The sequence below is a fragment of the Protopterus annectens genome, chromosome 10.part0 (genome assembly GCF_019279795.1).
Source record: "Protopterus annectens isolate FY-2018-M chromosome 10.part0, PAN1.0, whole genome shotgun sequence".
Taxonomy (NCBI): Eukaryota; Metazoa; Chordata; order Ceratodontiformes; family Protopteridae; genus Protopterus; species Protopterus annectens.
In genome coordinates, this window is record NC_056744.1 from 1,825,014,194 (window position 1) to 1,825,037,540 (window position 23,347).

The 23,347-nt window shown below is 40.4% G+C and overlaps 1 protein-coding gene across 1 annotated transcript in view; it reads right to left on the bottom strand.

Moving 5' to 3' along the window:
• Positions 1 to 23,347, bottom strand: part of ITGAL (integrin subunit alpha L) — a 1,030,513-nt gene that overhangs the window by 727,396 nt on the left and 279,770 nt on the right. Inside the window, exon 5 of the mRNA XM_044086682.1 lies at positions 8,116 to 8,230. Within this exon, the coding sequence (XP_043942617.1) occupies positions 8,116 to 8,230 (115 nt within the window). The remainder of the gene's footprint in view (positions 1 to 8,115; positions 8,231 to 23,347) is intronic.

A 23,347-nucleotide genomic window follows, 5' to 3' on the forward strand; every position in this document is an offset into this window, starting at 1 on the left:
CATACAATTAGTTCACAAAAATTTTACAAACTAAGAGAAACTCTCAGTTATGTAGAAATATCAGTAGTTAACCATTACTTAGCCAGAACTTAGCTTCAGAGTATAAACTTGTAAAATGGTAAATCATACTAGATTAATTTCTGGAGGCAACAGGGTAATTGCTGCAGTTCTGAGAAAGATAAACATTATTGGTTAGAGTTCTAGCTGTTTTTCATTGTTACTTTGATTTTCACTGTTTATTTTATATTGCATGAGTGGAAGATCAATTTCAATCTTATTCTAAGACTCATTGAAGCTGCATTCCTCTGCATAACCTAAAACACGAACAAAGTGACATTTGACTCCATTTGCATCCAATAAACAGGAAAGTACATTTGCTCTTTTTCACTTAAAGCCACCTAGCTACTTAAATCAGTTTTGAGAGGTTGCCATCATTTTTATGTATTTTACTATTTTTTCTCCAAACTTGAGGTTGCAGCTATCAACTAAAGTCATTTTACAGTTTGCACTGCATTTCAAGTGGTTTCTCTGCTGTTAAGTGAAGTAACCAGGGTTGCTGAATTTATTTGTTGTATTTTCGTCATCTTTAAAGTTACAGCAAACAGACAGTTTTAGTTAGGTGTGTGAGTTATCTAGGGCTTGTAGTGGTTATCCAAGAGGCAGTAATGTAATTGCTGTAGCTCTGGAGAAGATAAATACTATTGGTTAGAGCTTTAGCTGTTTTTCATTGGTTCTTTCATTTTCCTATTTATTTTATATTGTATAGAGCAGTGCCATACCTCTCAACCTCTTAGAGCAAAACAATTGGACAAAGCCTAAAATAATGGGGGGAGAAATAGGGACAGATTTTAAATATTGCTTTTACAAACTTAGAAAGTTGATAGAATAATAAGTTTTGCATTAGCATTAATTTTCTGAAGGATGTGGAGTCTTAAACTCAAATATTTGACATTATTTAATGACTTCAGTCCTCAGCTATTTGCCAGAAAGGTACAGATTTTAGGAGGAACACACCAAAAATATGAGGTGAAAATCTGTGCAGTTGAGAGGTATGAGCTGCGCTTAGCACAGTGGAGTTGACACATGGAGTCCATTGATGCCGGCACTTCTAGTTGCATGTTTTCCTAATATAATGACTGCATCCAATCCCATCAGAAAACAGACCCTTGTCCTGTTATGTACAGGTGCAGCAAGCTGTGCGTAGCTGCATAACAAGCAGAGCTGAGCACCCTAAAAGTAGCTCGTAGCATCCCCTTGTGGTGCTACATTCTGCAACTTAGTCCACAGCTACTATAATGACCTCAACACTACTGTAATGCAAGGTTTCTAAGCTGTGCATATCACAATCACATTTAAATCCAAGTTAGGTACTTATCTAAATAAACATTCCTACGTAACTACAGTACTCACCTCTTAACCAAAAGTTGTGCAACTCTGTAAGTTTTACTTCACTGTGAAAAAATAGGTCAGTTTACTTGTCCTTCATTTGTTGCCAGCCTCATAGTATTGTCTTACAAAGCACTGTTGCAACTGATTTATGCTCACAGATAATGAAGTCTTACTAAACTCAAATGACTCTGACTGTGAGAGATGCAAATATTTAAGAGATATGCATGTCTCAATCTCACAAAAAAATAAATAAATAACACAGGCTGAAAGCATTGCACATACACACTGCATGCTATATACCCGACAATGGCATACAACGTAATGTCATATGTGAAGCTGTAAAGACATCCTTATCTAAATCTTCTAGACTCAGCAAAAATCAAAATCAAACATCACATCACATAATATGTCACCTTTAACAAAAAGTCAACATGAGACAGAGCCACATATTTAGTACACTAGACCAGTGCATAGTCAAAAAGGTTTTAGTGACTGGTGACTTCACAGTGAGACACACAGATTCTCCACTCACTAGGCCAGAACAAGACAGGATGACTAGTGCTGTCTTACAGTGTCAGTGGCTCAGCTGGTAGCACACTCACCTTTGATGCCTCCAGACCATAAGTATGTGGGTTCTATTCCCAACCCAGGTAGAATGATTATTTTTTCCAGTATTGACACTGCAGTGTAGCACACAGGGGGTGCTGCACTCCTAACAGTGCTGTCCTTTAGATGAAACTTTAAACAGAGGCACCAGCTACCTGAGTTAAATGATCCCAAGACACTTCTCAAAAAAACTCTTTGGATTTCCCCCAGTGTCCTGGCCAATTTTTCCTAGTTAATGTGAATACCTCTTTGGATCTCCCATGAAAAAGGCTGCTGGCCTAGTGGGACTAACCTGGACAGCAAAACATGAATGAATAAAAATAAATAAATAAATAGACAAATAGATAAATAAATAAATAAATAAATAAATAAATAAATAAAATAGTTGCTAGGATCTCGGCCAACCTTTGCACCAAACCAATGTAATTCTGACATGGTAGTTGTGTAATGTGAGGATGAATGACTTGGGCAAAATACCCTGAGGGAGTTGCAAACAACTATGTCTGAACTCTCCTTATTTTATGTCTCAATGCTGGCAAGACCCCAGTAATGAGCAGAATACTCCCTTCTCCTTGAATGATGCCTGGCTACAAAGAAAAGATGATCGGCTTCCACAACTGGTTAATAATGAGTGTCACTCTAGGGGGATCCAGTACGTCAGCACTGAATGGGATACATGACAGCTCTACTTGCTTTGCAAGGTGTGGTCTGTACATCTTGTTTAAAGGGTTTTACATATTGACTAAAGCCCTTGCTGCCCTCAGAGTGTCTTTTTAGGCAAAGTTCATTCACTGAGCATTCAGGTACAGCAAACATATCAGTAACACAACAAAATCAAATTAAGGTGGCTCTGCTGAATGCCAGAAAGTTAAGAAGAGGCTACCAAACTTGAGACACTCCTGTGTTTGGAAGGAACCCATATATAACCCGCTTTAAATGCTCAGAAAGCACTTACTCCATACCCATGGCAACAGTTGGGGTGGGGGTGTCCATAGTTGTCAGATACCATATCACATCTAGACAGGTTCCCAAAGATCCACAAATAGAACATCTCAAACTTCATAACCACACTAAAGAAAATCAACTATCAGTTTATTGGCTGTTACATGAAATCTCCCGTGACCCCGGAAGTTCATGTCAGGTTCCTAAACATCATGGATGAACCTCTCATAACCAAGAACTCCATCATTCTGAAAGACTTTAACTACCCATCAATTGACCGGAGTACCTATACCTCCAATGTAGGATATGCACAGAAAGTTTTAGATCTAATAAAAAAAACTCAGCAGACCAGATTTTAGTAGCCCAACCAGGAGACAAAATGTTTTTGACCTGGTACGACCTGTGATGTCATGATGCACATCTTCCCTGGTCACTCCCCCTCTGATTAAGACTGTCCATAAACTAGTAGGAGGAACTTTTTCTGTCAAAGTGTTTAAGTTTCCATCTATGACTAGACATTAGAAATCCACCAAACCACATCAAAATAAGGAGGGCTTGAAAAATGTAAGGGATATTTATACATCAGAAAAACAAATAGCTAAGCGGAAAGGAAAATAATCCTTATTTCATTTATTCATCAGGAAAACAAACAGCTAATCAGGAAGGAAAAGAACCCTTATTTCATTTATACATCCAAAAAACAAATAGCTAAGCGGGAAGGAAAAGAACCCTTATTTGTAAGCAAAACGGCACAGAGTGTGGCATCATTTACTGATAATCTCATATAGCTGGTGCAGTACCAAGGATGCTTTGCTGTGTTGGCCCGATATGTAAAGAGTTAATGTATAGATAAAGACCCAAGTTCAGGCCTACTCATACCTCCCTGCTCGGTCAGTCTAGGTTAATGTTAATGTGAGTGACACTGTTAATATTGATATAACTATTAATGTACAACCATGACTACATGTGGTGTAACACTTGGCAAGAATAATATCATATTTAAATTTATTTGTGCAGTTACTTAGGTGAGCTTCTTGCAACATCATTAAACAGTGTAGGTAAATACACCTTATTTGTTAGTCTTAAAGTCATTAGTGTGATTGTATTTGTGATATAAACTGTTAAAACATTAGCTTTCTTTACTGTGTTAAATGTTTAATATATCAATTTATCAGATTAATCTAAATGGAAGTAGAATAGATTGATTAGTTTAACACTGTCATGGTTGTAGCGTTGAACACAGTTATCATAGCTCATGGAGGAAATAGTATGTGCTGTTTATTGGTAAGATCAGTTTCGCATTTAACAGTTCTACATTGTGAAAGATCAAGTTGTTTTATTTTAAACACCAATAAATAAATGCATTCAAAAAGTATCTAATTCCCCAGAAATCAGTATATTGGAATTAAAAGACTTCAGGTGCCTAGATATTTTCAAATTCAATGAAGAAATCTTGAATTTCATTTATAACAACATCAACCAAGACATTGCCTCAGCAGACACATTAGCAAAGGAGATTTATTCTAAATTAATTAAATGTTTACAATTGTTTCACAATCTTTTGGGTTGATGAACTTGCTCCTAAGTTGTTTCTGGTTGAACTCTTGCTTTCTAGTGGCTGTCTCTTGAAAGAGACATTTTTCTGCGATGTCCACAGTTTATAGCCTTTAGAAAGGCTGTTGTTAGCTGTTATAAAAGCTGTTCGTTAACCCTAATGTGAGCTGTCCTTTCTGTGTGTTTCTTTTCAGTGGTCTCTTGGATATTTATGGCTAAGAGCTTACTCCTGGCTCTGTTTGTTGTGGGGAGCTAGGTGCCTATGTAGCTCTGCCTGGATTAGAATAGTGAGCTCTGATAAGAGCTATTGTGGCCATGTGATGCCTGGGGAACTTAGCAAATGGTACATTTTAACGTCCGTTGGCACATGGTGTTCATTTTTTCCTAACTTGCAAGGTATGTACCCTCAACTTTATGCTTAGTTTTTTGTAGTTTTTTTTTTTTTTTTTTTTTAGTTTTTTTCTACTTTTTTGTAGTTTTTATTTTTTTGTAGTTTTTTGTATTTTTAAAAAAAAGCTGCTCAGGTTACATTCCCTTAGCAAACGGTACATTTTAACGTCAATTGGCATGTGGTGTTCATTTTTTCCTAATAACACTAAAGATTTAAAACTCAATTTAAACCTAAACCCAAATTTCTGTTAAGTGCTAGCTCTCCCAGAAGAAGAATCAACGGAATGGCCACAGCCCAACCAGTCTCGAAAGCACCGGAAAACTCAGTTTCATGACAAGCTAAACCACCCTAAAAGCAACTAAGGGTCCCTAACATAAACAACCATCGAAAATTCTCCCATTCCTCCCACGGGCCATTCAGAACCAAAGTTAAGTTTTGGTGTATATTACAATTCAATCTGACATGGGGTGGTAGAATGTGGTATAATATAAAATAAAATAATGGAAATTATTACATTATGTCACATTGTTTCATAGTATCTTATTTTGTCTTAATTCACTCCACTGTTTTCCATTCCGCTTCATTTCACCACATTACTCCCCACGCGGTTCAGGCACCATGACTATGGTGAGATCAACATGTTTCACTTTATGTTAAAACTAAAATTAAAAATCAATCTGATGGGGGGGGTGTAATGTAATATAAAACAATGGAAACAATTTCATTGAATTGCATAAGTTTATATTATAATATAATATATTATATGAAATTAATTCACTTCACAGTTTTCTATTTCATGCTGGTATAACATGTCCATTTATTTAATTTCATCAGATCGTATCACATTTATTTTTTTGCTATCTGGCCACATCCATGGATTTATTAGATGTGAGTTTTTATGTTAACGGGTTTTAATGGACGGTTCTACCTTAGCAGTTCTCTGAACTCCGCCGTTTTTAACTTACTTTCTACACTTATCTTTCGCACATGTGGAAGAAATAAGGATTCAGTAGCAATACAACTTTATAGTGTGGATCAGCGCATTTCACCCACGGCCCACCCACAGAATCCCCTCCCTCCCTCCCTCCCTTTTTATCTTTTTTCCACCTTTTTCATTTTTTCCACATTTTCCATTGCTAACCACTTTTGCATTTATTCCAACATTTATAAGGACACTCTACCACAAGAAAAAGCTGTCTTAATACAACCCCTGTAAGGACATATCCCTCAGTGCACAAAACACACAAATATACACATTATAAATCCCCACACAATGTAGACATCACTGCTTCACTGCTCTAATCTTATTTCATTCATAGTTTAGATTAATGCGCCTCATTTTAAAGTTAAGACTCAATTCGACCCAACGAAGTACAAAAAAAAATCCCTAAAATGATTACAATAAATTGCAGTGTTTGTATTATATTATTTTATGTCACTTTACTGTCTTTCATTACAGTTCGCTTTATCAAGATTTGGTAGTGCTTTTCATTGTATCGCATTTGAATGTTACTTGCTGGATACATAAATTCAATAAAAAAATTTTTTAATGGTGTTGTGACTTTAAAGGAACATAACATCTTTACACTTTTAACACAATTATTTTGCTTGCAGTTACTTGAACTGTTAATTAAGTGGTTTAAACAGTTAATGCATCAGTTAATTACTTAGTTTAATTTTATTTGCAAATTGGATAATGGTCTGCTGAAAAATGGTTAAAGAGGTACAGTTACAAGGAAAATCATCAGGTCCACCTTCTGTTTTCTGCTTGAGGATTTCAAGCAAGACACATCACCACCTCAGAAGGAACAGGAGTCTCCAAACAAGTCCAATAAATTACAGACTACATTTCAGAACAGAAGACAACGCCCACCAGAAGCATCCACACCTGATAGGCCAGACCGGATCCCTGCCCCTCCCACAGGGGCATAAAAACCCGCACACCACCAGCTCTCAGGTCATTCTGACCAGCGCTTGGAGAGGAAGCATAAAAGTCCTTTTAAGAGCTAAAAAGAAACCAAAAGGTATAAGATTTGAATACAGTGCAGCCCAGAACAGGGCACACTGCACCATTCAGACGAGAAAGAGGACAAGCCAAGCAGAAACACAAAGCGCTTTTCAGGGCTCTCTGACTAACAAAAACCAGGGAATAACAAACAGCTATTTTCAGAGCTCACAGGACAGAAAAACAAGGAAATAATCCCAGGCATCACATGGCCACAATAGCTCTTATCACAGCTTTCCATGAACCAATTTTGGCCCACAGTAGCAGGGGCACAATAGCTCTTATCACTATTCTAATCCAGGCAGAGCTACATAGGCACCTAGCTCCCCACAACAAACAGAGCCAGGAGTAAGGTCTTAGCCATAAGAGACCACTGAAAAGAAACACACAGAAAGGACAGCTCACATTACGGCTAACGAACAGCTCTTATAAGAGCTAACACCAGCCTTTCTAAAGGCTATAAACTGTGGACATCGCAGAAAAATGTCTCTTTCAAGAGACAGCCACTAGAAAGCAAGAGTTCAACCAGAAACAACTTCGGAGCGACTTCATCAACCCAAAAGAGTGTGAAACAATTGTAATTATTTATTCCTTCCCCCAGGGCAGGCTACACTCACTGAAGTGTCAACACCTTTTCATTTGTTGTTTTTACATAATTAAATGTGTAAACTTGGAAATCTCATCTAGATTCAAATATAATGGGAAGTCTGAAAGCAGCAACTACAAAAAAAAAAAAAAGACATGTTCTGCAAAAGGTGAAATGTTTAATAATCACAACGCTTTCAGATACATTCCTTCTTCACTGTTAAAAACAAATTAAAGTCCTATTAAATAGTACATTTAAAACAGTCATGAGACACAACCTAGTGACTATATATTTAATTTGATTTTAACACTGAAGAAGGATTGTATCCAAAAGCTTTGTTGTTGTGATTATTAAACGTCAGCATTTCAGAGCTTGTCTTTTTTTGTGAATTCTGTATGTGGCTTGAGTTGAGCTTCTGCTTAACTGTGGAATTGATCCTGTTGGCTCCTGTTGTGCTTTAAATTTGAAAGCAGGCCATCATGATGGGCCGCTGTTATCAGTAAAAATCTACAGTAAAAGTAAACAACAGTGCTGAAGCTCACCAAACCAAAAATGCAAGGTCATCACAGTGGAGTCTTTATTCTGAACAATATGGACCAGCTATACTTAAACTCTGAACAGATATGATACCACAGTACTTACCTTTGAAGGCTGGAGTTATGTTTCTTGTAATGTGGAGGTCGCTGTCATAAATGTGGCAGATTCCGTTGAGGAACACATTTGTCTCACACTCATGGGAAAAGACAGGGCCACAGACCTGCGTAAAATGTAGAAATACCCCACATCAGCTCAATCAATCCAACGTGCAAGTCAGCAACAGCAGTCAAAATGTACAAGCATGGAACACTCACTTTCATGTTTCATAACTAGAACATGGAACAAACTTTCATTTTACTTCAGGATTTATTAGCCAATATCCTAAAATATGGATTGTCGGTGCAGGACTGCAATAGAACTGTTTTTCAGATTTATGGAAGAATTTTTTTTTCTCAACAGCGTGTTAGGGTCTACCTTTTCCTTAATTAAGACCATGTTCTCATCTGTGAGGTTAGATGAATATTTGCATGAAGATGGGACAAACTCTCTGGGCATCTATTCTTTCCCAGATAAAAAGGGAGATTAAACATTAAAGCAGGGAGAGAGAACTTTCCATATGATAAAACAAAAGCTACAGAAACTAAATAAGGCTCACAGTCTGAAGAAAGGAACGTTAGATTGTTACTCTGATAAAACACTGCTGATGGTGAATGAATACCCAGCTGTCTGCCCAGATTAGAAGTGACAAATAGGAGGGACTTACTGAAGAAAGCCAGTTAGAACTGACCTTCCAAATCTAGTCCTGTCTCTAGACTGAATATCCACTCTAGAATATGTTTGAAACTGTACAAGGAATTGACCAGGTCACACAGATATTTCCTGAAGCAGAAAAGCTGAAAAAAATTGTCCTACCGGCTGATCATTTTGAGACTCCAGCACTAACTGTCTCTCCAACAATCAGCAGTTCTGCTATTTAATTTTTAGCTCCCACACTCCACATAAGTATATCTCCTGCCATTGGGTGCGGTGACTTCAAGGCCCTGGTTAGGACAGTGCACCTAGAGTCAACATCTATAAGTCTGATGACATCTACTGAATAAATAAGAGTTTAAGGACAGGAAATAAAGAACAATTCAACAACATTCAGGGATATGAAAGTATATTTAATTAACTGGCTTACAAGGAATTTCAACAACAGACACTAGTTGGAGGGGGCATCAAAGCAGGAAATGGGAAGTTGACAAGTATTGGCTGCAGAGGATTCATTCATGAATGAACGGGAACAATGAGTGTCTGAATGTTATGTCTGATATTTGGAGTCTTCCACAATCAACAAACTGGAGACAAAGAATGACTAAATTGCAGAACCTCAGAAGTCTGAATCCCATAAGACCAGTGTGGCAAAGAATGCCTAACATCTGCAGTCATGGTCTAAAGAGTAGTGCATGGTGAAAGTGTGAGCCACTGATGAAGTAAATGTCAAATAAGTATCAACAATGGAAACATATGATCCCTGTGGAGTGGCCTTTGACAGCAGGAATTTGACATGGATGGTTAATTACCTGACAGCAAGAAAATGTTGTTACCTGTCTACCTAAAAATGGTTTCCTAAGGAGATGGGTGAGTGTTGTGTGCTCCAGAACTACAATTTCCTCAGGTAATCCCTGAGATGTTACTATGCAATCGGTGTCTGGAAATTTTACTTTTCATGGGGATTCTGCCAACAAAAACCGCGAGGAAGATGACTAGATTAGACTAGTCTAACGACAGTTGTGGGATCACCTAATATTCAGACTTTGTGAAAAAGTATATAAGGTTCCCTACAAACATGGGACTGAATCTCTGAGATATTGTAATCAGAAGAGACAGCCATCAAGTAAAACTTCAGAACTGCTGAATTAGCAGGCATGAACAGGGTACGGCCAAGGCTGCCAGTCATGAATTTAAGTCTCAGGAAGTAGGTTAGTTCTTCAGTGGTGTATAGAGATGCAGAACCCTGTGAGGAACTGCTTTACCAGCTGGTATTGTGATACAGTTGTGTCCTCCATAACCTTGTGATAGGCAGGGATGTTAAGAGACATGCACGCTCATCATGGAATAGCTGAGACACAAATGATACAGGGGTCTGAAATAATCCAGAAAAAGATGTGCAAACTAAGTTACTGAGATGACATATCATACCTCTCAAATTCTTACAGCAAGAAATCTGAACAAAGCCATTAATAAAAGTGGGACAAAGTCCAAATATAGGGACAACTTTTTAATATTGCACTTACAGACTTAGAAAGGTGATAGAATAACAGATTTTGTTTTTGCATGGATTTTCTGAAGGGTATGATGTCTGAAACTCAAATGTCTGTCATTATTTTTTAACTTCAGTCTTTAATGATTTGCCACTAATTTGCCAGAAAACCACAACTTTATGAAAAACAACCAAATATATGAGGCAAAAATCTGGACATTCTGTGAAAATCTGTACAGTTGAGAGGTATGCATAACACATACCTGTACCCAGGTGGAGAACCTCTTTCACTTAATAAAATAAGACTAACAACTCGGGGTTTTTCTGCATGTTTCAGTGGCTTCTGAGAGCCTCATTGTATGATACAGTGGGTGATAGAGAGAGCCTCATTGTATGATACAGTGGTGGGTGACAGAGAGACTCATTGTATGATACAGTGGGTGATAGAGAGAGCCTCATTCTATGATACAGTGGTGGGTGATAGAAAGAGCCTCATATTATGATACAGTGGGTGATAGAGTGAGCCTCATTGTATGATACAGTGGTAGGTGATAGAGAGAGCCTCATTGTATGATACAGTGGTGGGTGACAGAGAGAGCCTCATTGTATGATACAGTGGTGGGTGACAGAGAGAGCCTCATTGTATGATACAGTGGTAGGTGATAGAGAGAGCCTCATTGTATGATACAGTGGTGGGTGACAGAGAGAGCCTCATTGTATGATACAGTGGTAGATGATAGAGAGAGCCTCATTGTATGATACAGTTGTGGGTGACAGAAAGAGCCTCATTATATGATACAGTGGGTGATAGAGAGAGCCTCACTGTATGATACAGTGGTGTGTGATAGAGAGAGCCTCATTTGATACAGTGGGTGATAGAGAGAGCCTCACTGTATGATACAGTAGTGGGTAACAGAGAGAGTCTTATTGTATGATACAGTGGGTGATAGAGAGAGCCTCATTGTATGATACAGTGGATGACAGAGAAAGCCTCATTGTATTATACACTGGGTGATAGAGAGAGCCTCGTTGTATGATACAGTGGGTGATAGAGTGAGACTCATTGTGTGATACAGTGGGTGATAGGGAGAGCCTCATTGTATTATACAGTGGTGGGTGACAGAGAGAGCCTCATTGTATGATACAGTGATACAGTGATAGGTGATAGAGAGAGCCTCATTGTATGATACAGTGGGTGATAGAGAGAGCTTCATCGTATGATACAGTGGTGGGTGACAGAGAGAGCCTCATTGTATGATACAGTGGTGGGTGACAGAGAGAGCCTCATTGTATGATACAGTGGTGGGTGACAGAGAGAGCCTCATTGTATGATACAGTGGGTGATAGAGGGAGCCTCATTGTATGATACAGTGGTGGGTGACAGAGAGAGCCTCATTGTATGATTCAGTGGGTGATAGAGGGAGCCTCATTGTATGATACAGTGGTGGGTGATAGAGACAGCCTCATTGTATGCTACAGTGGTGGGTGACAGAGAGAGCCTCAGTGTATGATACAGTGGTGGGTGACAGAGAGAGCCTCATTTTATGATACAGTGGGTGATAGAGGGAGCCTCACTGTATGATACAGTAGTGGGTAACAGAGAGAGCCTTATTGTATGATACAGTGGGTGATAGAGAGAGCCTCATTGTATGATACAGTGGATGACAGAGAAAGCCTCATTGTATAATACACTGTGTGATAGAGAGAGCCTCATTGTATGATTCAGTGGGTGATAGAGGGAGCCTCATTGTATGATACAGTGGTGGGTGATAGAGAGAGCCTCAGTGTATGATACAGTGGTGGGTGACAGAGAGAGCCTCAGTGTATGATACAGTGGTGGGTGACAGAGAGAGCCTCATTGTATGATACAGTGGTGGGTGACAGAGAGAGCCTCATTGTATAATACAGTGGGTGATAGAGAGAGCCTCATTATATGATACAGTGGGTGATAGGGAGAGCCTCATTTTATGATACAGTGGTGGGTGATAGAGAGCCTCACAACTATGAAGGCAGAATTGTGGCAGAAAATAAAACAATCACAAAGCATTCTATAACTATATTAAGAACCTCCATGGCAATACACAGGTTTGCTCTGAGATACTGCACAATGGTACTTCATATACCCAGCCAACAGATATTGCCAACATACTGGCCGGCAGAGTTAGTGCCAACTTTATCTCACAAAGGCACCTCACAGTATATGTACATGGTGACTCTGCCAATGAAGGCACCTCACAGTGTACGTACATGGTGTCTCTGCCAACAAAGGCATCTCACAGTGTATGTACATAGTGTCTCTGCCAACAAAGGCATTTCACAGTGTATGTACATGGTGACTCTGTCAATGAAGGCACCTCACAGTATATGTACATGGTGTCTCTGCCAACAAAGGCACTTCACAGTGTACATACATGGTGACTCTGCCAATGAAGCACCTCACAGTGTATGTACATGGTGACTCTGCCAACAAAGGCACTTCACAGTGTATGTAGATGGTGACTCTGCCAACAAAGGCACTTCACAGTGTACATACACGGTGACTCTGCCAATGAAGCACCTCACAGTGTATGTACATGGTGACTCTGCCAACAAAGGCACTTCACAGTGTACATACATGGTGACTCTGCCAATGAAAACACCTCACAGTGTATGTACATGGTGTCTCTGCCAACAAAGGCACCTCACAGAGTACGTACATGGTGCCTCTGCCAATGAAGCACCTCACAGTATATGTACAAGGTGTCTCTGCCAACAAAGGCACTTCACAGTGTATGTACACGGTGACTCTGCCAATGAAGGCACCTCACAGTATATGTACATGGTGTCTCTGCCAACAAAGGCACTTCACAGTGTACGTACATGGTGACTCTGCCAATGAAGGCACCTCACAGTGTACTGCAACACAGGCATGGTCACACATGCAAGAACCACCATGAAGGTCACAATGGCCATCATGATAAGAAGACATTGCATCACCATACAAGCTGTAAAAGTCATCACTTGTTTCAGCAGAAGTGTGAGGTACTCATGGGTGTTCAGTTCTGCCCAGGTGAATGCAGTTCTTATGACAGGTTTAAAGGAGACTTTTCCAATTTAATGTAGATGTTCAAGGCCTGCAATCATAGAAGTGTCATAGACAAGGACTCCACCAGGAAGTGTTTTAATGGGTCCATCAGGAGCTAGTCATCCAGGTAGCAGAACAAATAAAAGTACTGCTGTGAGGCATCTGCCACCATGACTAGCAGTGCAGGTGCAGAGGAGAAATCAAATAGTGGCATTTTGTATTGGAAGTGGTGTCCATCCACAGTGAACCAATGTAATCTCCTATGTGAACGCAAGGCAGAGACATAACAAAGGCATCCATTGTTTTCTCTAACACTATCGACATGCCCTCTGTCAGTAATACGACCCTGTGAAAATTAACTGTCTTAAACGTCACCCTTCTGATGTACCCAGTGATCTCACTGACATCTAGCATAGGGCAGACTTTTCCATTTCTCTTTGGAACTAATAGGAGGCAAGGTAAATCCCTTGATATTGCTCTCCAAAGCAGAGACTGCCTGTATGGTCTCCTTAATGAGTACAGTCTGAGCTTATCCCAAGAGTTTTGTTGAGATAGCTTGATCTTTGAGTAGACCTCTTTTGGGGGAAAGACTTAAGAGGTCCAAGATGTGGATGCCCATGACTACACTGAGAACCCACTAGTCCTTTGTGATTGCTGTGCAAGCTGGGTTTATTTCAAAAACTCCATCCCTGATGCAGATGTAGAATATAGTCATGAGTGTGATACTGATGGATTCAGTCTCCTGAGATGTGTGGTCTGCAGAAGCAGTGGATGCAAGAACGTCTAATGTTTTGGGGCTCTCTTTAGTCTATGAAGGTGCTTACTTCTTTGTCCTTGAGGGCTGGCCAGATCTGGAAAAAGCTGCAGAGCCCAGGAGTGGATCGTAGAGACACTTCACACTGGTAAGTTAAGGAGCTTCTGCAGGAGCAGCACTAAGTAAAGGCCTCCTTTCTTAAAAGCAGAGAACCTCAGCCCCTCAGCCATGTCCTCCTTTTCAGGTACATACCAGAGGCTGCTGTCCTAGTAAATTTACTCTTACAGCAGGCCACCTGGAAAGCTACTGTAGAAAGTATGGCAAGGATCCTAATCAGATCTTCCTTTACCCCCACATAAGGGAGGGTTGAAACCTTGTCCAAAGCTTGATCCACTAGGGGGACTAGAAACTGAGTAGGTAAGAAAGCTATCTGAGAAATCTAAGCCTCAGTATGGCACAGAAGACAGCCTGTTATCATGTTAGAGGGTGGAATATATTGTGGTATTTGGGACCTATGCTGGGCAACATATATGACACATGAGTCAGCGCTATCATACATAGACAGGATCTCAGCCTATTCAGAAATGGGGATTGTAGTGGGCATCTGCTTTCTTCTGAGCAGGAGATTTGGTGTTTAGAGATTCTTTGAATGAGTAACCAAAAGCTCTTCCTTCCTCTCTAGATATTAATTTAGATATTATGCATGGAAGGTCAGAGGTCCTAGACCAGCCCATGGATGAGTTAATGAGCCTGGGGTTTTCTCTGAAGGAGAGATCATCCAGGGAAAGCTATATGGAGGGGGGAGGGGAGCGTATATGTCTTGGAGATAAGGATATCAGTATCCTCGGAGTCCCCGTCCCAGAATTAAAAGGGAGCAAGAGAGACACAGAGAGATTACCCCAAATGTGGATTCCAGGATAGTCCACTTTTGGCCAAGGCTCCTGGGGTCTAATGTGTGATGATCAAGTAATGGAAGTCCACTCATTGGGTGCCTGTACTGTGGGATGTGTACAACAAAGGAAAAGTATGACAGGGAGGGGTATGTTGGACCTGAGTTGGGGTCAGCACATGTATCCTAAGGGTGCCCTCCAGCATCCATGAGGACACATGACATTAAATGTGAAACAACTGTCTGACATCAAGTGCATGTCTTTGAAACCATGGTATGTTAGACTTTGGTAGTCAAGTCCTGCTGGACTTAGCACATGTCTAGGGAAAACAGTCCTTAGCCATGAGTTGAGCCATGAAGCATCTACCAGGAACTTGGGAGGTCACTTTCTTATTTATTTATTATTATTTATTTTTGTTTACCAGAGTAGTCCAACTGGATGAGAGCCCATTTTCAGCGTAGGCCCAGGGAGAAATGATCCAGAGTTAATTACAAAAATTATAAGAATTATTAAAAAATGACAAAAGTTACAAAAATGTTTAGAAGGTAGACATATATTCATGTTTCATAACTAGAACATGGAACAAACTTTCATTTTACTTCAGGATTTATTAGCCAATATCCTAAAATATGGATTGTCGGTGCAGGACTGCAATAAAACTGTTTTTCAAATTTATGGAAGAATTTTTTTTTTCTCAACAGCATGAGGTGCCTTCATAATACATAAACATTTAGTCACAGTAAGTAGATTAATTACAGGGTATCACATTTAGACATGAACATCGTATAAGAGTAGAATTCTTCATTCAATCTACAGAGTAGAATTAAGTAGACTGCTGTTGGGGATGCATTATTTCATTGTTTCAGACACAGGTGGAGAAGTTATGAAGACTGGGAGATATAATAGCAGAATAGAGAAGGGAAGGGGGGAGGAAAAGTAGAAGAGGGCAGAGGAGGGAGGAAAAATAGAGAGAGGGAGAGAAATGGAGAGTATTATGTAACTAGGTGAGGGTACAGATGTAGTTAGTATAAACTAGATAATAGGATCATAGGAGATTACTAGGCTATCGACCTGGAGGTCATTTCAAGCCTAGCCATTTCATCCTAATGTAATATCATTGAAATGTTAGTCAATAGTCAAGACTGCATTTAGTAATGACTGCCCATGTCCAGGAGGGTTGTGGATGCTATCCCTAGTAAGACTTCATGGTGCCACATCTACTCATCCAGGTTCCTCTTGAACAGTGTCATAGAGATGCCCTGTTTCACATGTATTGGCAGCCTATTCCGAAGATGCGGCAGTCATTGGGAGACAAATCCGTCCCTCCAGCCTGTCCTATTTAAGTCATAGGCCATATTTAGGTCACTGGAGCAGGTAGCTCTAGTCCCCTTTGATTTATGGATAAGAGTAAATTCATTAGGTTTGGGTCGGAGATTGCTCTGTAAGCCAGGCATAAGTCTCCCCTAAGACATCTACGTGTCTCCCCTAAAATGTCTACATGATACAGAGTATAGTGATAGGGACTTTAGTCAGTTTGTTTAAGGCACATGAAGGAGAATACTAAGTGAAGAGAAGATCGGAGGATAGTTGGGGGGGTTGGAGGTAAAGTAAAAAGCACTTGCATTAGAAATATCTAAGGTAGGAATGGGATGAAAGCAGAGGAGTTTGAATAGATGCAGAGTGGAAAGGCTTTATCCATGGCTGGTGCAAGAGCAGAGCCGGTCATTACCAAGGAAGTCTTTTAGAAGTTTTTTGAAGTGAGATGAGTTAGCAGTCATTACGATTAGTTGAGGGATAGTATTCAATATTTTGGAGATGTAGTTAGAGTAGAGAGAGTCACAAGTTTTATTATTGGATTTGGAAACTTGTAATAAAGATTTGTAGGAGGATTGGAGTGCGCGAGTGTTAGAATAAGGTCAGAGCATTGGTTGAAGGGCAAAAGTTTTATCAGGCTTGTTGTACTAGTCTGTGAGCAAAGATAAGTTGAGTGTAAGTTAGGTGATGGGGTGGTTCCAGCCAGTTTAGTTGATGTAAGGCAGTGCAGTGACACCTATGTGGTGTATCAGTAGCGAATTTTGTGATTTTATTGTAGTAGGTTTCAAATTGGATAGATCAGTTTTACTTAACGTTGTAAACAGAGGAGAAGCGTACAGTAAGGTAGCGAGAAGATAAGTTCAGGCTATTTCTTGTCTTGTGTTGTTAGTAAGAAAGGGCTTTACTTATAAAGTGAGCCTAGTTTAAAGTGTGTCTTCTTGATGGACTGTGATAGATGTAAATTGAGCTTCAAATTATTATCGATTAGTACACCTAATAATTCTGCTTGGGTAACGATTTATATTATAGTGTTGTTGGAGGCATGTATTTGGAAAGGAGTTGGGGATGACATGATTCTTGACATGAAGAAGTTGGTGGAGGTGTTTCTCCTGTGGAACCCTTATTGTTCTTCACAGTGGAGTCCACTGAGTGGACAGCTGGTGCAACAATAACCCTCTGCTTTGAATCTAGCTGCATCACATAACTGTAAGTGGAAGTTTCGGGAGATAAATATATAGATTATTTTTTTAAAGATGGAAACAAAGTTCCCTGCACAGTCTGATAGTTGAGTTGACCCCTCCCATAATTATAGAGGGATGCATCCATTTTCTGAATTACTATTTAAAATGTGGAAGTTAGACACATTCATGAAAGCGTATACTGTTCATAGTCATACATCACTGACATTCCTCTTTGATAAAACACTAAATCTGAATAATTTCCACTGGGTTTCCTTGGAGTTAGTTCCATGAACTGGATAGTGAGTGCTGAGAAATTCTCATATGTATAAGGAGTTCAAAGACAGAGCAAAGACAGTTTTAACCATCAGATCCAGAACCTGAAGAACTGAATTATGGATAGTTGTTCCAACTCGCTATACCCCATCAGCAGCTTATGGCTACTCCAGTCATCCGCCCACACCTGGACATCTGTTGCTTAACGGAGAACGTGATAATTAAATTCCATGCTAAGTCAGTGGCTTTAAATTATAAAACATAAAGAAGATGTGCTCAAATGATGCTGAAACCTTCCAGCCAGCCCATTTAAGTAAACAATAAGTACAAAATAGATCACCTTTCCCTACTTCTCGGCACGCCACCTTTATTTAGAGCACTTAATCTGACTAAGATCATGCTATATCCAGGTTGCATAGCACCTCTTAAATCTGGCAGCCACCATGTTCATTCCTACGTTATGAACACACCAGTTGGAACAATCCGTCTCTGGCCACCTACTTGGTCATTTTGTTCATTTCTATGGTCTGAATGCACCATCTGGAATAATCTCAAGCCCCCTCCCACAGGTAGCCCCTAGCACCCTGGTACCAGAAACATTGGGACAACAAAGGAATTTAACACAATGGCAAAGCTAGGCATAAGTCAATCAAAAGACGACATGCAATAAATGTTGCAACCTTCTGACTAGCACAGTATCCATATTAAAATAAAACCAGGAAAAGTGTTTACCCACCTACTTTGAAACACTCCTCTTAAGTTACATGGAACACAGTAATCACAATACGTAAGGTTTCCTCAGATTAGCTAATAGCATAACCAAATAATTATTTAGCAGGATCCAGTAAGCAAAATACACCACCTGCGTTGAATCCCCATTGCCCTAACCTCCCATGTGGCCACAGGACCCACACTGGACCTAGAGCAGAATCAAACCCCTGCAGTCTTTTCCTCCCCAGCACACCAATTCCCCTACCCACAGAGGGATGGTATAATTTTATTTGAGTTAATTTAATTTAACATAAGGGAATAAACCAAAGTAAGCTGTTAAACGGTGGTCAGTACTATACGTGCTGCAACCTTTCAACCCACACGATAGCCTGAGATGTAGATTGAGTTACTCATTCAGCTTGTTTGACAAACACAGGTAAACGCACCTTTTTCCCACTTGACTTGGCACCTCTTAGACTGTGCAGTCTACAATGCACTGTGCACTACAACCATGCTACAAACATTGCACTATCAAGTGACAATGGAAGTCATACACCTGGATGTTTAATGAACACTTACATACACCTGGATGTTTAATGAACACTTAGTTACACTGAGATTCTCAGGTATTTTTCATATGACTCATGCTGTAGAGAGCACATAACATCCTAACAATATGTCACCCTTTTTTATGAAAGCCAAAGTCCTCGGTGGACCTAAAGTTAAAGGACCCAAGTCTAACCATTCTAACAGAAGGGCATCCCCAAGGCAGATCTGATGAAGCGTAGGCAAAACTGCATTAGAAGAAAACTCATATAAACTCAGGAAGCTTTCAACTACTTCACTTAATAGATATTATGTTTAATTGTAATAACTTAATCACTACTTGTATGAAAAGCATTTATTAACTCCAGACAGTCTTTTTTGGTTCCAAAAATTGGTGTTGTTAAAGATGTCCAGGAGGCATGGCTTTGGTTTCACTCTTCCACTCCCCTTGGCCATTCCTCCAGATAATGACATGCCCCAGGGATAGTCAGAGCAAAAACACCCCCCTTCAGAAACATGAAACAATGGTTCTTAACTAGATATAACTCAGACAGCAGCACTTATCTGCTGATGACCAATAAAGACTAAAAAAAAAAGACCTGGTTCCTGCGATTCGTATTCTAGCTTTTATTAGCTATTTTTACTTCCATTAGATCACAAGGAAGACCAGCTGAAGAAGCTTTCTTCACCAACACACCTGGCTGAAGCCTTATTTTATTATTCACCTGATGAACTGAGTTACAGAATACTGGGATTTTTAACCAGTTCATTATATGAAAATCCTACTTTAACAAGTGTGAGTTAACTCCTTTGGAGTTCTGTATTAGGAGTTGTTTAATTCTGTTTTTAGTAGGTTTTGCTTGCCACTGGCTCTCTCCCAGATCCTGAGAATTCCCACAGTGCTCATAACACCCAGGGGTAGTTTGCATATCAGTATCTCTAATTTGGTCTCAGAATCAAGGTGCAATTAAATGAGGTCTTTCTGATTATTTTGGTGATGTCCACAGTACATGGTGAGTTATTGTTAGAAATGCACAGGTCCAGAGTGAAAGCAATATAGATTTTCCTCAACTTTAAGGCAGGTGAAGTACAAATATGACTCTGTCATTGTCCATGTTGGTGTGAATGACCTGAGATGTACCTCCCTGGACTAGACGAAAAGAGACATGGAAGAGCTCTCTGATCTTGTAGCCTAGGCAGGTATGACCCTAGCCCTGAGTAGCATTCTGCCATCACCCAGAATGATGCCGCAGTACAAGGACAAAATGATTGACTTCAACAATTGGCTAAGCTTCTGGTGCCATTCTAAAGGGATCCAGTATCTGTCTGCCTGGGATGATATGGTCGACAGACCACAATGCTTTGCCAGAGATGGCCTGCACCTGTCACCCCTGGGATACCAGATACTGGCTAAGGTTCTTGCTGCCCCTATAGTGCCTTTTTTAGGCAAGGTTCAAATGACAAATTCACCACCATAACAGGAACAGGCAAGCAAAAACTGAGGGTGATGCTACTCAATGCTAGAAGTCTAAATCTCAAAATGCACTCACTCGAGGCACTCCTTAAAATGGAGAACATTGATATCTGTGCAGTGACTGAGACCTGGTTCAAAGCTCCAGAGAGCACCCCTGCACTACCAGGCTATAACTCATACCACACTTTTCGGCCATGTAACCTGGACCGGAACACCAAAGGCGGAGGTGTGTCCATATTCATTAAGGATATCCACACCTCCAGGCTAGTTGCTCAGCATAATGCAGCCGAGGTTATCCAAGTGCAACTAACTCTGGGCAAAACTGCAATCCAAATTGTAGCTTGCTACAGATCACCCACCATGCCCCAGGATTCCCACTCCTCTTTTCTTGATGTACTGGAAAATATTAGGGTTCAACCAAACCACCCTAATAATGGGCGACTTCAACTACCCCACCATTAACTGGGAAAACTACTCATGTACCAACTCCTTAGCTCAACGCTTTCTGGAATTCATAAACTCCAATGCCCTGGATCAACTTATCCACACCCCCACCAGGGCAGCAATATCCTAGAGCTAGTCATTACCAATATGAGTGACTGGTGTTCCACACCTGAAATCAATGCCTTATTGGTCTGATCCGACCGTAAGCTAATTACCTTAGATATCCACATCCTGCCTCCACCCCCTATTCAGGAAACCATGGTAAAAAATTTCTCCAAAGCCAACTTCATGCTTCTTAAGACAGCAGTGGTGAAATTCATGACACCATGCAGATGGACAATACAGTTACGACTACTGAATCCTATACAATTTCACTTTATAAGCACTTACATGAGTGCATGGATCATGCTATCCCAAACAGAACCAAGATGCTATCCCCCCAAAAAAGGAAGCCAATCTGGTGGTCCCCTGCCATAAACAAACTGAACAACAGAAGGAAGAAACTCTTGCAAAAGAGAGTAAAATCCCATGAGTGGAGGAGCTCCCTGGTCAGCCTAAGTAAGAAGCTGCGATCCCTGATAAAATCCACCAAAGCTAGTTACAAAAACAAAATCACCACTGATTCTAAAGACAACCACAAAGTATTCTATAGCTATGTCAAGAATCTCAATGGCAACACTCAGATCTGCTCTGAGTTACAGCACAATGGCACTAAATATACAGACCCAACTGATATTGCCAACATCTTGGCAGATAGGTTCAGTGCTAACTTTACCCCCCTCTCACCCCCTAAAGAGCCCATCTCTATACTGGAAGAATGCAAAGTTCCTGTAATCACGGCTGCACAGTTAAAAACCACACTCTCCAAAGCCAAGAACACAGCATCCATGGGACCAGACAACATCCCAGGCTGCATTCTACACGAACTACAGAATGAACTGACACCCCACCTAAGTACCATGTTCAATCATAACCTCACCTCAGGCTTTGTGCCTGCTGAATGGCGCACAGCAATGGTTATCCCACTCCACAAGGGGGGAGCCACCATGGACCCCGGGAACTACCGCCCCATTAGCCTGATGGGCCTGGTCTGCAAGGCCATGGAATGTATCATCATGGAACTTATAAACAAAGACATTGGTAATCTCCAAACTCTGGATCCCACCCAGTTCAGGTTTGTAAAAGGCAGATCATGTCTTCTAAACCTGATAGACTTCTTTGAAGCAGTCGCCAAAGCTGTAGACAAAGGTAAAGTGGCTCACACAGCCTATCTAGATCTTGCCAAGGCTTTTGACACCATCCCCCACTCTGGAATTATAGATAAACTCACTAAATTAGGTATAAATCCCTATGTCACAAGATGGATTGCCAACTGGCTTACTGACAGAACCCACACTGTGAAAGTAGCAGACTCCAAATCCGACTTCAGACCAGTGACAAGTGGAGTACCACAGGGTTCAGTCCTGGATCTTCTCCTGTTTGGCATCTACTTCTCTGAAGTACAGGCTAACACAGAAGGTCTTTGGCTAACAAAGTTTGCAGATGACTGCAAACTAGGAGCCATAATCGAAACTCCTAATGATATGGACATCCTACAAAAGGGCCTCACTGATCCAGATGCCTGGTGTCAAAGCCATGGCCTCAAGCTCAATGCCAAAAAGTGCATTGTCATCCCCTTTGGTAAAAACTCTGTACCCATGAACTACAACATAGGCGGTAGTATACTTAACACCGAAAGTGTGATAAGAGACCTTGGGACACAGGTGGACAGTAGTCTCTCCTTTGATAATCACATCGCCACAGTAGTCAGGAAATCCTTCTATGTGGCACACCTCATCACAAAAGGTTTCTCATCCAGAAAAAAAGAGGTCATTGTTCCAATCTACTCATCACTCATTAGACCCATTATAGAGTACAACGCCCCTTTTGGTATGTACCTCAAAAGACATCTACAACAACTGGAGAGGTCACAGAAATACCTCACTAAAAGGATTACCAGCCTCAAACAGTTGCCCTACACAGACCGGCTCAAAAAACTCCAGCTTTACTCCGTTGCATATCGCCTAGTCAGAGGTGATCTCTGCTTAACATACAAAGCTATGTCAAACCCAGAGCTGTTGGACATGCTCCACTTAAAGAAATCCCAATCCCTCCAAGCTATATGCTCTAAGGACCTAAACCTTGTCACCACAATAAACAGAACATGCTGGAGGGATAGATTCCTGTCCCAGAGACTTCCCACACTCTGGAATAAACTACCTATCTATATCAAACAAAGCTCCTCATTAGCACTCTTCAAGAAAAATCTTGATGATTGGATGGGAAATAGAAAATTCACCAGATCTCACTGCAGATACCTGTGCATACTGATTAATGAAATTTCTCATTAGCAGAAGGTTTGAGGGGCCAATTTAATGCAGTGCTGCATTACAGATGTACTCTCC